The sequence below is a fragment of the Lutjanus erythropterus genome, chromosome 6, assembly GCF_056507025.1.
Source record: "Lutjanus erythropterus isolate fLutEry1 chromosome 6, fLutEry1.hap2, whole genome shotgun sequence".
Taxonomy (NCBI): domain Eukaryota; kingdom Metazoa; phylum Chordata; class Actinopteri; order Lutjaniformes; family Lutjanidae; genus Lutjanus; species Lutjanus erythropterus.
In genome coordinates this window covers 35388109-35405444 of record NC_139322.1, presented here as the reverse complement: position 1 = coordinate 35405444, position 17336 = coordinate 35388109, and the positions used below count along the sequence as shown (strand labels likewise).

The 17336-nt window shown below is 38.4% G+C and overlaps 1 protein-coding gene across 2 annotated transcripts in view; it reads right to left on the bottom strand.

Moving 5' to 3' along the window:
* Positions 1–17336, bottom strand: part of LOC146325659 (copine-9-like) — a 110011-nt gene that overhangs the window by 32908 nt on the left and 59767 nt on the right. For both annotated transcript variants that reach the window (XM_084720064.1, XM_084720063.1), the window contains 5 exons: positions 10241–10304; positions 7185–7288; positions 4366–4470; positions 2154–2195; positions 1802–1877 (listed from right to left, as the gene is read on the bottom strand). In XM_084720064.1, coding sequence (XP_084576190.1) covers positions 1802–1877; positions 2154–2195; positions 4366–4470; positions 7185–7288; positions 10241–10304 — 391 coding nt within the window. The remainder of the gene's footprint in view (positions 1–1801; positions 1878–2153; positions 2196–4365; positions 4471–7184; positions 7289–10240; positions 10305–17336) is intronic.

Genomic DNA, 17336 nt, shown 5'->3' with positions numbered 1-17336 from the left:
ATTCACAAAGGCCACACAGGAAGTTAACCAGCTGGGTGACCCCCTTCTAAAGTCTGGAAAGGCAAAGTCTCTCTCCTTCCAGTGTGTCTCATGGGACCTAACTCTACAAAAAATATGAACGTTAATGAATGGTGAGAGAGTTCCCATTTGAACTGTTTTACAAATGACACATTTCATGTTGTGTGGCTAATTCCCAGTGTGAAACACACAGACATCGTAGCTTCAGCAGCTAACATTAGCTTTTGAAGTCAAGACGTCACTTAAACTTCTGGGTTTTCTAATAATTTATCTTCAGTCTTACACTTATACACTTTTACAACAAACTGCAACTTTCTTGTCTGTAAAATTATCTTTCAAATGTACAACCATCATATGTGAAATTCATGGTACAATTCAAACATATTAAAGAATTACTGTCTCTCACTACAGACCAACATTTATATTTTTGCCAAACTTAGGTCCCATTCTGGTCAATGTGGCCTCACTATTGTAGGATGAATTCAACACAAGTGTGTGGGAGCTGCTGATTACACAATCTAAAAGTAAAGCCTTGTGGGGATCAGTGCTAACGTTGGTAAGCGAGGCTAACTAGCTTCCAGAGACGGGGTCAAGTCATTGTCTCAAGTCCTAAATTTAGAGTTTCAAGTCCTAAAAAAGTCATGTTACAATGATTCTCCAGCCTCACTGATTTATGAAGTTGTTGCTTTGCATTAGCTCACTCACTATATTTACTTCGACTTACCGTTTTTTGTGTAACTTCAAATGTTAAATAAAGTTGGAAGTTATTGCATCTGCATCTGTAATTTCTGACCAGTACATTTTGTATAGGTTTACTGCATAACTGCAGTCTTTGTACACAAATTAAATTATATCATTTTTTCCCCACTGGGGCTCAGTAACATTATGTTATTTTTTCATGGTTCTCTCCTGCGATGTGATTGGATGCTGTTGGATTGGTTCAAACAAAGTGGATCTGGTGAATTAAGTGTCAATTTCCTGGGAGTGAATGCCATTAAAGTTAGTTAATTCAGTATATGACATGAATTGATTCGTGGATTCACACTTTTTAAATAACATAACAGCATGGTGAAAATGTCAAGTTGATTTTAAAGTCATCAAATTTTTGACTCAAGTCCAAGTCACATGACTCAAAGTCACGTGACTCAAAGTCACAGCTCTGCTAGCTCCCACTTGCTGTGGGGTGTATCCTGACAGATCCTCTTGAAAAACAGAAATATATGCACAACATCTGCAGTACTACTGCAGTTTATAATCCCTTACACAAAAAGTGAGAATTGAAATCACAGTTTGACTTAAAAAACTTACTGACATCCTTTCAAAAAAGGACAGTTTTTTTTCACTTGACCATACGAGACTCCACTCGACAGACTGGCCTTATAATACCTCCATTTTATCCAATTTAATTCAACATTTACATTTCTGTAACCTAAGAGTATCAAGAGTATCATTAAAAGCTGAAACTAATACAGGACCTTCTGTTCTACCCTCTATCTGTTTGTGAAATCCATTCCTGTGAGGTCAGAGGAAAGAATTAAATCTTCAAAAGTTTTTAGTCTTAGTTTCTCGAGAGCAGCCACTTTTATCACCTATTCTATCACCTATATTTTATTACTTCACTTAAGAAAAGGTTGTATAAGCCTTTGCAAGGGTTGCTTTCTCAGCCTTTGGAGAGCTAGCCAGCCGAAGTGAAAATATCAAAATCGTCATAAATTGGAGTTAGAAGGTCTTCATAAGACAAAAGCAGTGAGAAACAACAAACCACCCCCATGTCATGTCTCACCTCGTAGACATTGAACTGGTTCTGCCCCCGAGACAGCTCTCTGTAGCTGGTGGTGAACTCGCCAATGAAGTCATGGCTGCAGACAAACAACACCCACACATACAGGCAAGCTTGAACACACAATTTATAATCTGATATAAACGGTCATGTCTCTCTTTCACCATCTGTCAGTCTCTCAGTTACTGCCCCATCTCTCCATGCTGCGCAATAAGTTGTTTTATAGCACAGCAAAACTTTGCAAATTTTCTCCCACTGAATGTACATGAGGCTTTTCATTTTCCTCTGACATTTGACAGACACCGATGTGAATTACGAGGTTATAGTGAGCACAGTTATTCACAGATGATTTTACCTTCCATCTCGATCCCAGTCATAGACATCTACCTTGACAGTCCTGAAACAGACAGAGAATAGCTTATTTCTCAGATTTGATCTTTACCAGATCATCTCCTGTCAGTAAAAGGAGGACCTGAAGTTCTATTTAATTAAGAAAAAAATCTTTTCAATCCGTCACACTGGGAACAGAGCAATTACACATTCACAGATTCAATAGTGTCACGCTTAAGAGGATTATTGACACAGGCTGTTTAGTGAACTCAAGGCCCATCTATGCTCAGACTAGTTTCCAGCAAGTGAACACCATCAATTTCACATCTCAGATAGGAAAATAAATAGAGGCTTTTGCATGCAGTACCTTGAATGCACAATTCCAGGTACATGTGAAAAGCTACCTATGTGTGTATGTAAATATTGTTGGGTTGTGCTGCAGTAATCAACCTTAATTTGGTTTAAGTATCAGAGGTTTAAGTCATTAGCATAGCTAGTACAGGTTGTGCATTCCAGCTTTACTGTGAAGACCAAGAAAGTTTGCTGCAATTTATTTTCTGAAGGACTCTAGTGAATTGCTTTGCAAGACACTGTGGGAAGTTTGCCTGCAGGCTCTGCAGTGATTATCCAAGAAACTGGAAGTTTAAAAGCAGTGAAGCACTTTACTTGTATTAATTGCTAAGGTAACTTTAAAAATATTCCTACAACAGCCTGTAAACTGATTTCTATGTAAAGGACACAGGATATACTGCAAACAAAATGCCTGGTAGAACGTAACTGGAAATAAACAGACTTAAGAGTCCTGGACAAAGAATATAGCTCAATGTATGTCAATGGAGGAAATCATATATAGACTCAGAGATAGAGAACTGAGTATTTTTAGAGTACACAGTGTAATTGTATAACCACAGATACATGTATATATTTTTCCCCTCTTCTTTTTGATATTTTATTTGTTACAAGCAAAGAGATTGTGGGTGTAGTTCACTTCCTGTATACATCTTATGTAAAAACAATAATCCTTCTTGTCTCCAAGATTACAAAGTGCTACTTCATCACTCCTAGTGGGTTCGTTAAGACTGAAACCAAAGCAAAATTTTCACCTCATGCTATTTGCAAATATGTGACTACTGGAAAGCTTGTGCAGTTTGTGTTTATTCGCTCAAAACATTAGCTGTAGGCCAGCTAGCAGTGAATGCATGGACCGTGTGTGTTCATATTCAACTCCAGTTCTGTCAGTTCTGTTACCTTCATTCAATCTCTCTGATTTTTTCCAACTTGCATGGGAGCATCAGTTCTCGCTGCACCAGGCAGATTTGCATTTAGTCATTAAAACCTGCTAGTGATGGAGGGAAAGTAAATAAGTCACACTTACTAACACAGTGAACATACCTTAAGTTACAGCTGCAAGTTGTTTTGAGAAATTACTGAGCCTTTTTAAAAAAAAATAAACTACATGCAGTATTTGTGAACAAATGGACTTGGGGCTGAGTGCCAGTGAATCAGTGGATGAGTTAAAAAGTACAGAGAACCAGACTGACGCTGTGTTAGTTTTTATCTTTTAATAAAAGTCCATTTGACAGTAACAAAATTCATGATAATTCTAGCCTTATCTTTTACGATATGCAACTCTTTGGGGTAAAATATCAAATCATTATTACTTTCATTAATCTTATGCAGCGCAGCTTTTCAGAGAAACTGAGTCCAAAAGGATGATAAGTAACAAAAACCTATAAAATAAACCTGTCACAAGGGTAAGTAGAGGATAATAGTTCCCATTTTTTTCAAAGTGGCACTGTGTACTGTTCTGTATTTAAACTGTATGTAGTGTGCACCTGGCTGCAAGTGGCTACTACAGCCACTAAAGCTCTGCATGTATGACAGAGTGCTGCGTGAAAGCTGAGTCAGTCTCAATAACACCAGTGCTGGTCCCTGGGACACCATGACCGACTGCTGGCATTATTCTGACCGCCCCAGCAACAGGTGATGTCATCCACACGAGAGTCTGCCTGTGCCTTTTGTGTTTCCCTGCTTCATTTAATCACAGAAAATTATGCATGCTTTTCTAGGACACAGGAATTTATGTCGCTCCAGTCAACAGGAATGGAAATCAGGTAGCCTGTTAACGCCTGTGCCGTCTCATACGTGATTTTTCAGTGTCTAAATAGTAATTTAATACCTCAAAACGACATTTGACATTTGGATGCATAATAGAGTTGTGCAAAATGTTTTCTGACCTGTCATAGTCGCCGTTGCAGAGAGCTCTAACAGGGATGGTGAAGGGCTGCCAAACCGGGTTCAGTGTGTTCTTGATCACCTCTGTCTTATGGCAGATGGTGAACCTGCCAGCAAAATAAGAGACATGAGGCCACTAAATGGAGAGAACATTTATATTGCTCATATTGTACCTGTGAAGATTATCCCACATCACTTGTCTGCAGCTTCCACTGCAATGCTACAAAATGCTTTGCAGGTTGTTGTGCCTTTTTTCACATCTGCTTAAGTATATCTGGGGGACTTGCCTGAATTGCAGATTGAGTTTTACTGTAATTCTATGGACATTTCTGGAGTGCAATGAGGTGATAATCTTAAATGTTGAGACAAACCTAAAATGCTGGTGTCACATGATTTAGAATCAAGTCACACAAAAAAGTTGATTTGCATAGGAAACAAGTGAAAACCAGATGACTCTTTAAATGGACATATGTAGTCATCACTTCCAAATTGCTCACGAAACACTTTCCCTTTTTTGCCAAATACAAGCACAGCTGCTGCAGCTGCAACCGACTGGTTCACAGAGGCTGCAGTGCTTTGAACAGCAGCACCTTAATGGTACATTTTACCCACTCGGGGATAAGTGCCGGAAATGGCTTGTAGCAAAAGCCATCCCCTGCAATCCCTGTACCTAAACACACTCATTTGAGGTAAATCCTAAAAACAGAATGATGCACAAACTGTTCTTTAGGTATCTGGACATTAAGTTTTCAGACAAATTTTTGGACTGCCAAACTACTTTGAAGTAAGAGAACAACAGATTTTTTAAACTTTAATTTGTATGCAAGGTACCATCATCAATTTTATCAGTTTTTTTTAATGACCATAATGGGCTAAAAGGTTTATGAAAGCTATAGTTCAGATTTTTTGAAGTGGAGTTGTATGCAGTACTTATTGATAGACAGTGTATTGCCTACAGGTGACAGTGGTTGGCACGGTCCCAGTTTGGAGAAACACCAGTGCTGGTGTAGAATGATAAGCAACCAAGAGCTGTGGGCAGGGTAGGCAGCAAAATCATCAGTTTACGTGTATGCTACACTTAGAATGTTTTCACAGCTTTACCTTTCAGACAGCCTTTTTCCTATTACGTACAAATACCGCTCTCTCCAAAGCCACCAAACTCCTTTGTCAAAACCAGTCATTTCACCTCACAGAAAACAAGAGTTGCTGATCTACCACTGCATCGATGATGTGACTTGACAGTGAATCCAAGCTAACCTTTTAGAACACCAAAGTTACACAATAACATGAAAAACTAACAGACCCAGGCAGCGGCAGCCAAGCAGCTACTGTGTTCAGAGAGGTAAAATTACCGATTTTGCCAAAGGAGCCTGGATGCTGAAGAGTGAACAATATTTGGCTTGGAAAACCGGCACTGGTGTTATTTTAGATATAGTGCGCACTTAAACTGATATTGATTTTTAGGTGGGCCTTTTTTAAGTGGCTAAAATACATTTTGCTGCTCACCCTATCCACAGCAGCACATTAGCTTCCTACTGGTTCTCCAAACTGGGAGTGTGCCGACCGCTGTCTATGACAAACACATCATACAACCCCATTTCCAATGAGTCAAACTTTCCTTTTAACAACTAGTCATTGCAGTTAGAGGTACAAGGTTAAGCTACAATTTGCATAATTGTTTTTCTCTATTTATATCAGGACACTGATAGAAATTGTCCAGTTCATTTCTACTGCAATTTATACTCCTCTTTGTACTTGATCTGTCAGTCTAAAGCATGATTTGTATTTGATCCTACATTTACAAGATGAAAAAGTAGGTCTGAACTGATACAAAAGCTAAGTTACAGTAAATGAATAATGGGAATAGAACAGGAGATTTTAAAGGTGCAATATGTAAGAAGTGGCCACCTGTCAAGTTCATACTCCAAACAAATAATAGGCAGCGTATCACCAGAGTAACTGCTGGAGCTGCAACGGGGAGACAGAACATTTTAACATCTAACCTGGTGAATTATTTCAACCAAACCAGAAGTGGTCATTATTGGAACAGTGGACGGACTAACCAAGACAGTTTTGGTGAGTTTTATTTTCTGAGTTTGAATGAAGTGTAATTTACGAGTTAACAAGGCAGTTAAGCTAGCTGTAGCTTGGTAAAAGTGAGAAACTTGGATTTGTACTTGGACTGTACAGAAGTTGTACAGTTGTATTTTTCTTTTTAATAAGGAAAAAAGGTATGAGACTGTTTCCTTTCTTGACATTTTGTGAGTATTTTTTTGTTCGTTTATTCATTAGACTGAAGAAGCTAATAGAGCTTCTGGAACATATAGAGAACTTGCGGCTTGCACAAATCTCCCCAGCTGAAACTAAGAAACTAAGAGGGGGAGACCTGAGCTACAATATCAGACTATCACCTATTGAAGTACAAGGTGGTATTGCAAGACAGGACCAGGAGGGCTAGCTGGTTAGCATGCTTTGGAGTGTTAAATTCTTACGTATTGCACCTTAAGCAAAAAGAAAGTCTAAGTCAGGATCACATTTGGCCATATTGCATGTTGTTGTTTTTTTCTTAAAACTAGTGCTTGCGTATATAATGCCATTTTTCTTACACTTTGAGATGGTCCTTAACTTCAGGATTCATTGACAGATAATGAGGTAAAACAATCTGTGGAATATCAAATCTGTTCATATCTAAATAATTTATTCAAATGTGTTTACATCCCTACTAGCAGTCCATGACAGGTTTTTCCTGTAACAGTGGTTTAAGGGGTAAAGGCTCAAACACAGGTGAATATCAGAGTCCACCCTCAATGTTCCGACTCACGTTCCGTCCTCATTACTCCGATAGAAAACCAAGAAGGGGTCCGACTTGCCAAAAAAGTCTTTCTTGTCCAACTTGTTGGCACACAACTGCATGGTAGCAATATCCTGAGAGAGAAGACAAGCATTTTCAGTTGAATGTCAATATAATCATTTTGATGCAATTTCATTTCTAGGTCAGCAATTTGTTTTCTTCAGGAACTCATTTCAGGGGTTTTGCGGGACACAGTGCCAACAATCTTGCAACTGAGATTCCCTCGGTGTAAAAACTCATGCATAATAGCAATGCAAATGTGGATCAGAATCCCAAACAGCAGCAGTCGGAATGACTAAATAACGGATGCACACATAGATTTCAGTGATTGCAATCCAGCGTTTCATTTAAATTACAGACTTTATAAGTGGGAGAAACTGATTGTATTATGGGGTGTCTGTAATATAGTCAGAGAGGCAGAGGGAATGGCTTCATACATATGAATGAATTGTTACAGCAGTTAATGAGAAACTATTTAAGACCTGCTTCTATGCTGAGATGCCTGGGATGGATGGATGGATGGATGGATGGATGGATTCCAGACTGGCATGTCAATAGTTTTATTTTGACTAGTCAGAATTGATTTTTCATTTACAATATCTATAACATAAGAACAATTGTAGATAACTACAGTAAATATTGCCACAGGGCTCAACAATAAGGATTGATCTCTTGCTGGGGGCAAGTAAAACACCATGTTGGGCAAGTAAATCTGGCAACTCACTCTAGGGTTGGCCAATTGGAAAAATATATTAATATTGACGATGGGTTAAATCCATCGCTGGCCGGTTTTTGGGGCAATTTTTGTCATTTTATTTTGCTAATGTAATAGTCTGCAGACTGACAGCTGCTGCTCCGCGCTGCGCTCTCATCCAGCGGTGCAGTTCACACCCACTCAGCCAACCATGAGTGAGCTGAGCTGGGTGAGGAGTGAGAGAGAAACAGCCTGCAGTCTTTGCACTCTTTTAACGTGGTGAATTAAGGAATTAATTCGTCCAGACCAGAGTTGGTGGCTGTTGGAAGAGTGGGCGGACTAACAAAGATGGTTTTGGTGAGTTTTATATGTTTTTCTGTCACGTTTAAACAAAGTGTGTTTATCGAGGAGTTAACAAGCCAATTAATCTTGTCTTAGTTCGGTAAATGAGAGAAACTTGAATTTAGATGGTGTACGGTTGTATTTATACATTTAAAGATGTCTCCAATCGCTGATTGATGGCCCAACAATGGTCATTTTGAAAATTTTAACATATCCCCCAACTCTAACTAACTTTCTTGGCCCGTAAAAAAGAACTGAAATAATTTGGTCATTGAAGCAATTAATTGATAAAATCACTTTTTATGCAAAAGTGCTGTTTTCAGTTTTAGGGAATAAGATATTACTTTGGACTTTGAAAAATGGATGGACAACTGAGTTCAGCATTCAGTATTTTATGACATTTATAGATGCCGCTGCCCTAGATTAAACATGACAATTAATTTTACTCTTTGTTGTTATTTGATAACCACTAAATAAAAGAATTTGTACTGGGGTGAGTAAAAATTGACTTAACTCAACTGAATTGTTGATATCAGTATTTAACATTTAGACTAGTGAGAATGATTAGAGAGAATTAAGTTGAAGTGGTAGCAGCTGACTAGTTGTAATTAAGTTACAGATATCTACAACAGACATCCCCACTAGTAAGCAATCAGTTGTTGATATCAAGAATAACTATTTTGAGTAGTGAGAAATTAATTGAAAATATTTCAAGGAGCAATAAGTAAAACCCTAGAACTCAAACATGAGTACAGCAGTCCAAACTGTGAGTTGGAGCCACAGAAGGTATATTAAATAGGTTGAACCCCCTTCAGCGACTCACAAACACCTACTCACTCATTCTGAGAATATTCAGCATTAATTTGAACATGAAATGGGTATGCAAAAATGTTCCACACGGGAACTGAAACTTAAAGGAGATCATGCTGGGTGGAGCGTTGCTGTTGTTGGAGGAGTGAGTATTTCAACGTAGCATGTTGCCTTAATCTCTGATGATATATCATGGTCACTTTATGATTTTAGTACAGCAAAAATATTACAGATTTCTCCTTTAAATTGAATTGCTACAAATCAAAATTACATTCTGGATATGGAATGAACTAATCAAAAAGCAATTATTGATATCTACTATTCATATTATCAATACTGATGAATGTTAAAAGGGCTTCCCACAGACAGACAGACAGACAGATAGATGGAGAGATGGATAAATAGATAGATAGACACAGATAGAGCTTAATGAGGCCTTTTAGTCATCGCCTCCAGTCGGAAGCCATCATGGGAAACCTTAGCTTGTTATTGACAGATAGGGCTTGTCAGCCTACACACTCACACACACGCAGCACACATATCAAAATTTCCAAAGAGCATTTGGCACTTGTCAGGAGCAAAACCTCCCAGAGTAACGATGGTAAACACAACCAAGATAAGCCTGTCCACATAATGGTCTCTGGAGCCGATACACACACACACACACTCGCACACACTTGCACACACAAGGAAATTCTGTTAGTATCTGACTTCCTGGTTGGTATTAATATATTATAGTGGCAGGGGAATGGTAAAATTGGAAGAGAAAAATCACTTAGTTCATAGCAGGACACCATCTTGACAGTTCATTTTAAACACATTTAGAGAACTGTGGGGAGGTCTGGGTAACACAACATCGACTGTTTACTCGCGCTCAACACTGCAAAAATAAACTTGCGCGTGGGGGGTCTTGATGAAGCCATTTACAGATTAATCTTGTGGACACTTCCATTGCATGATGTGTTTTTGAAAGATCGTCCCATCATTCAATATTTTCTGTGCGTGGCTGTGTGTGGGAGTGACTGTGCGCGTGTGTGGGGGAGAGGATTGCAAGCTCTTACAACAACCGTCAACAGTACCAGGGCAAATAAAAAAAAAAAAAAAAAAAAATGCAGACAATATGAAAATATCCCAGCAACGCTTAGGCTGTGTGTGTGTTTAAATGTGTGTGTGTACTGACCCTGCAGTTACTGAGCTCCTCTGCAGTAAAGATAATGACTCCACACTTCTTCCCTGGAATCCCACTGAGAATGAAAAGAGAGAGAGAGAACAATTGAGAAGGAGGATAATTGTAGCGTGACATAAATAATACAATTGCCAAGCAGATGTCATTCACTGTTATAAGCTGTTAGTGTGATAGGTGACAGCCCAGCACACAGATTTTCATACTTATGAAGAAAAAAAAGTTGTATCTGCAGACCTACACTTGACACTTTCCAGTGTCATTTCTGAAAATGAGTGCTTTTAGACACAGTGATGTCCATGTGATTCCAATCAGAGCATTAAGAATTTATTTATCATTTAGCATTTTGAGAATAAAGCTGAAATGTCGACAATAAAGTTGAAATGCAGAGAAGAAATTCAAAATATTGAGAATAAATTCAAAATGTGAATAAACACTCGTCAATCAGACAAGTAAACTGCAAGATTTAGTAGCCCGCCATGGCATTTTACTTGCCCCTAGCAATCGGGTGACCCTTATTGTTGAGACCTGAATTGTTTCTTCATAAAATTTGTTGTAAGCATGGACTATAGACTATACATGGACAGAGATTTCAAAATGTTGAGAATAAAGCTGAAATTTGTGGAATAATGTTGAAATGTTGACAATAAAGTCAGAATGTTGAGAATAAAGTTATAATGTCAAAATAAAGTTGAAATGTTGAAAATAAAGTTGAACTGAAAAGAATAAATGTGGAGAACAAAGAAACATGGACGGAGATTTCTAATGGCCAACGGGGGCGACTCCACTGGTTGCAAAAAGAAGTCTGATTGTACAGAAGCCTATGAGAAAATGATCCTACTGCTCACTTGATTTATTACCTCAGTAAACAGATTCCTAGTGAAGTGTTCTTTAGTACAGCATGATGTATATTTTGTAAGTTATGTGCTCATTTAGAGTAAAAAAAAGACAATAAAGCAGGGAATGTCTTATAGTCCAGGCATTTTTCCCAAAAGTGTGTGCTAACCCCACACAAACTGCAACATAAGAAACCCAAAGGATGTTTGCCTTCACTGTGATCCGAATGAGAGGGAAAAAAAGTCTTAAGGAACTGTGTAAAGGGAAAGTTGTGAAAATCATCTCAATAGGATCCTACAAAAAATGCCTTTATTAGTACAGTGCAGGCAATTGTGAGAAAAGAGGGTGAACAAACTTGTATTACTCATAAAATTCCCCTCTATAACATATAAAAAGGTCTAAGTGATCCAAGTGATGGTTCAAAGGTGTTTCTTACCCTGATACCACTTTTTTTGCTTCTTAAAATAATCATTTAAATGAGCATCACTACATTAGTACACTTGTATATAAAGCAGCATAAATTGGCACTAATCCATATGAATGGCATTAAAAATATCACATTCATATTACTTTCAAAATATTTGTGGCTGCCAAATTGGCATTTATCAACATAAATGTTGGCAAGGATGAGCACAAACATGTTAGCTCAATATGTTTACAAAGATATTGCAAGAAAATGAACCTACTGGATTATTTTGACCCACTTATGCATCTTAAAGTTAAAACATATGTGCTGTACTCCATGTCTAATGTAAAGTAAGAACCTTTGCATGGACATAAACATGTAGATATGCATAAATTATTTTTTTTAGAATTGATACAACAGGAAATTGTGGCCTCACAGATTTCAGCATTTTTCAAAACTTTCCCCCACTAGGATTTATTAAGACTTCTGATATTAAAATAAATGACATTTTTATGAGACAAAAACAGTTAAAAGAGTTTCTGTTGCAATTTGAGTTATGTCACAATGCTGTAATATTAGAGCATCAACATGTTGCTACCACGGCAACCTATTCTTAGAAAGCATGTAGTTTTTGCATCCATGGATGCTTTTCAGTACGTTGAATTCTGACTCCTCGTCTCCTCTCTCCTCCGTTGACCTGGAAGTCATTTCCCCTCCGCCATGACGAAGGATCTTCCAATTGCTTAAATGCACCTGGAGGAGACGAGGAGACGAGGAGCAAGGAGAGAGGAGGCTTCTGGAGGAGCTCAGAGCGTGATGTTGATTGGACAGTTTCGGCGACTGTCATCCTGCATCATAAGGACCCATGCGGGGAAATCAAATTCTGACTGACAGACGTTTCTGCAGCACTGATGTGAATATTTGTGTCCTCTGGTGTCAAAAAGAGCTCATGAAGAAAAAAACTGATTATAAGCATTACAAGTATTATTAGACTGCAAATCTTCTGAAAAATAACACGGACAGGATGAAAAGGCGTCTCCTACAGTGATGATTCAGAGATTATTAATTTGGCATCACTGTCACACAATTTTTAATGAACTAATCAGGGAAAATACCTGCTGTGGCATCCTTACTATGTAGTGTCATGTACAGATAATAAAATGAAGTACAGTTACATGATGGAATGTGATATAATGTGTCTGCGTCTAACACTTTCTAATAAATTAATTTCACTGCAGACTTAAATGATGATTAAAATTGATATCAGAAAGAAAACTATTAATAATCACCTATTTCAAACAGTTTACAGGTTGAAATGAACACTGTCAGGTGTCGAAATTGTTCTTACATAAGTGTTTCTGTAGACATTCGTACCAGTCAGCTGTTATCTGCTCGTCATCAGTAATGGTTTTCATTTTACAACTTCATCTCCTCTGTTCTCGCATCTCTTCCTTGCATCTCCCTCTCATATCCTTGCTGGGTGGAGCTAGGATGCGGGGAAAGGAAGCGAGTGGAGGAGACGAGGAGATGAATTTAGCGAATGAAAAGCACCCCATGTGTGCCAACTGCTAACTGGACTTCTTAGCACATTTCTAGTGCATTTCAGTCCCCTACTGTCAATCAGTAGAATAGCTCTTTTTTTCCCAGAATACATTCTGACATGTCACAGCAGGAATAGAGCAGGTCAAAATAAGAAAATGAATGATGGTTGACTCTCATTTAGTGGCTGCATGATACCGGTATTGTGCATGCTGGCTCACTGGCCACGTTTTCATCCGAGTTTCACTGCACTTTGTCTCATTTTGTGTAAAAACTCTTGCAATTATTAAAGTCCCCAGGTTTCCACTCTTTTTCTTATATGCACAAATTTAAAATGCACATAGAAACAGGAGGATGGAAACACATTTTCTGTCATAATGTCATGGCTCACTGGGACGTTTGAATAGAACAAGGCCAAGCGTCATGTTATTGGTAAAACCTGTACTTTTCCTGCTTTGACAAGGTAAAATGTCTGCTGTGAAAACGTCTATGGCTTTAAACCTTGAGCAGGAATGTGCTTGTGTCGCCTGCATACTCTGTTAGTTCCATTTTCACCAGTAAAAGGTGGATTTATCGAGCAAATGGTATATAATTTTAAAATATTTTATTAGTACTGATTGTTCCAAATCAGGAAATGACTCGGACAATTTTGTATGCATCCCTTCCATGACGTCCTCATGGTCTTTTATTCTCTAAAATGTAAGGTTAGAGTAAAAGTTAGTTTTGTCCTTTTCTCAAGTCTCTTTCCCATTTAAATTCACATTAACTTGAAGTATTGAGTCTAAACTGTCCATGGTGAAAGTACAATTTACTGAACCATCACAAAAGAGGAAGAAATTGAACAAAAAGAGAGGGGGGTCTATAAAGAGACTGAGAAAAAGAAAGGAGGGACAGATTGGGAGTGAGAGAAGAAAAATGAGGGGTACATTTGTGACAGTTGGGGCACACAAAGGCCAAGCTTGGCTGCTGCTTCATTATACTTCCCTGAATCACAAGATGAGTTTAAAAGGGATGAAGGGGGATGAAGAGAAGTAGGAGTGAGAGAGAGGAAGAAGAAATTACACATGAGGATGAAAAATTCAGGTTGAAAGACAGAGGAGAGAAGGGAAAGAGAGCAAAGTCAGCCTTAGATATAAGTGTTGTTGGCATGTAGCCATAGTTTTAATTAAACGTTTCATGAGTCACAATATTATCCATATATGAGATGGGTTTTCACAAGATAAATCATCCTGAAATTAACTTTAAAAAGTCTTATATTCAAAACATGTAATTTGTATGCAGGGGGAGAATGGAAATTAGAATTGGCCTGCAACTTTTGACCGAGACTGGCACCACCACACCGGCATGAATACAAACCATGACACACTTGGATTACATAGTAAGCAGAGATGAACTCTTTTGTACAGTGACACACCAAAACAAAACACAATTTTCTTGGGCAGCAAAAAACCCCAGATGCAGCAACAGTCCCCCTGCAAAACTTGTTTTAGTGGAACACTCGCTCATGGGGTGAAGAGCCTCGGTGCTAATGCATCTAAATCCCTGCCGATAGCAAAGGTAACAGCTGCTGGCTTGTTTATGTTAAACCACATCCAGGCTAACTTGTTACTGATAATGGAATGACAAAATGTGTGACAATTTTGTTGATGGATTTCATACACCTTCTGTAATTAAGCATCTAAAAGACAAAATCTTATCAGATGGAGGACCCTGGGACAAAATCTTATTAAACGGGGGTACGTGGTCTCATTTGTGTCAGTCTAGGGGTCCTTGACATGAAAACGTTTGAGAACCGCTGCTCTAGGGCATATTGATACTCAGCAGGTACTAAATAAATACACTGTAACTTGCAAGCTGATATTTATTGAAGCATTACAGTTCAATTAAAAAAAACGCAGATGGCCAATTTCCCAGGCACGCATAGCAAAAAGGAATGTACACACAAGACATGAAAAGACAATACATCACAGGCAGCAACGACACATGACAGACAGCGGTCAGTCTTTTAGTTAATCCTAAATAGTTGAGCTCAACTTTAAATTATGCAAAACTAGGCATCCAGACTACCAACGAGGACAATTTTTTTTTCCATGTTACCACAATATTTGCTCATAATGGCTCATGATCTCAAAGTATTACCAGAGGTTAAACTGGGGCAGGGCTGTCCGACACACACCTGTGCTCTTCTAAACACCTGGGTGGCCCTACATGCTCACTACACAAGTTGCGTAGGGCCCCACCTCCCCCTTGTGTAAAAGCAGGTGTCAGTGTTTACAACTATGATGACAGGATGAAGTAAAACTATCTTTCTAGTCAAAAAAAGAGAAAAAACACAATGAGGGTGACTTGCAGAAACAGCAACCAGGAGAACTGTTCTTGTCTTTGTTAGTTAGTTAGTGTTATTAGTTAATTAGTGTTATTGTTTAACTTTGGTGTGACTACTTGCAGTAGACCAGCAACTCCTGTCTCTTGCAAGGATAAAATGTTTTTGCTTCAGTGGAGTTTTGTGGCTGTGAAGCAATCAAAGATGGTGGCTTTAGTTTGGCGACGGTTGTCTAACAGCAAAGTAAAGCTGGAAAATGTTCTAAATATAGCGTACACTTGAAGCACTAAAGGTTAAATCATTGTCTGTGTTAATATAACGTTGATATAACATTGTTGAGTTGACTCAGACTCTTCTTTCCCCCTCAGCAGCTAAGGGGGAAAGAAGAAGTTTCACTCACATAGCAACAGACCATGGATTTTTTATGATTGGCTTGTGGAATTAATTGCATAATTTTCATTATAAATCTCTGAGCACAAACCTGTCCAATTCAAACCCAAAACAGGAAAGTGTACAAAATATTAGATGACAATATTTCAAATATAGATTAAATCTGATGTCTAATATGTTTTATGTACATAAGACCCTAATTTACATGGTGAGAAGACTAAAATGGATTTAGGTTTATAGAGGCTTTAACATAGCATATTTTGTAGCTAAGAGTTACATTAAGATTAGATTATCAAATTATATCAATCAGATTTTGTAGTCCGCCACATACAGTAGGAGTATTACTGATCATTTTCAAGGCACTGTGTGATTCTGTCTTAACTTTTTAACCTAAACTTTGGTGGCCTGACAACAATTGAGCCAGTTTTACTGACTGATGACCATGAAATGTGGCAGACAACTGAGGAAATTGACATTTGAGCTTATTAGTTTGTCACATGAACATACGTTTCTGTAGACAATGACCATGCTGTTGGTCTTATTGCAAAAGTACAATAATTACACTTTCAGTTTTTGCAGAAAAGATTGTGTACTGAACTCTTTGACTTTCTGTCAGCATTGGTTGTATTCAGTGGGTACAACATCTGTTATTAAACTTTAGTCTAAAGCTCAAAGAAGAGAGAAAAACAAGAACCAATTGTGTTTTTGAAAAGTAGATATTGGGAGACATCCATTGTCTCCACAGCTGACAGCTCCAGTGACAGCTGAGTCAAATTGTATGGCACGGCCACAATGTGCTCGGGCCTTGATATCCAGACTCTCTTTTCAAATCCACTTCTTTATTAAACACACATACACACACCATAAAATATAAATATGAGTTTATGTCTGCTGCGCACATTACCGCCCTAAAAAATGGTGGAGAAGATGCCGTCCTACTTTGCAGTTCAGTTCAGCTTGTTTGAATAATGTCACGACCAAGAAGGATGAATGGAAGGTTCTGCAATTTTCATTAGAAGTAATTATTCTCTTTATTGCTGCCTTTTTTGGGGAGTAATTTGTATTATATTTTCATCTGCTGTCTTGTGCCAGAGCGGTGTCCAAATCCAACTTTTTGGAAACAGGGGCCCTGAGGCGAAGCCAGGAGGCAGAGCTGCTGTTCACTGACCCTGAATATTTCAGCTGTGTCCCAGTTCAGTGCGACGATAAAGCAGACTGCAAAATAACAGCTCCTTCAAAGGACCACTGACATAGACTTACTTAGCTTTGATACTACAGAAACAGAAGAAGGGGTAAGACAACTGGTGGAGGGTGAGAAGAAAGAGAAGACGAAGTGACCATGTAGGGAATACTAATTTAAGGACAATCAGGAAAGAGAGTCAAGAAAGTAAGAAAATAAAGTCAAAACAATGACTGTCTTTTAGACAGGTCTCATAAATCCAGCCTTCTGTCCTGTGACGTAGTTTTGAAATCAGTGGATTCTCTAGCTCATGCTGCCCACCAGCTGTAGCAGGCAGCTCCAGCGAGCGAATTATTTATGAACTTATCCACGCAGTGTGTCCAACTGCACAGCCGCCAGCTAGCCCAACGGATACAAG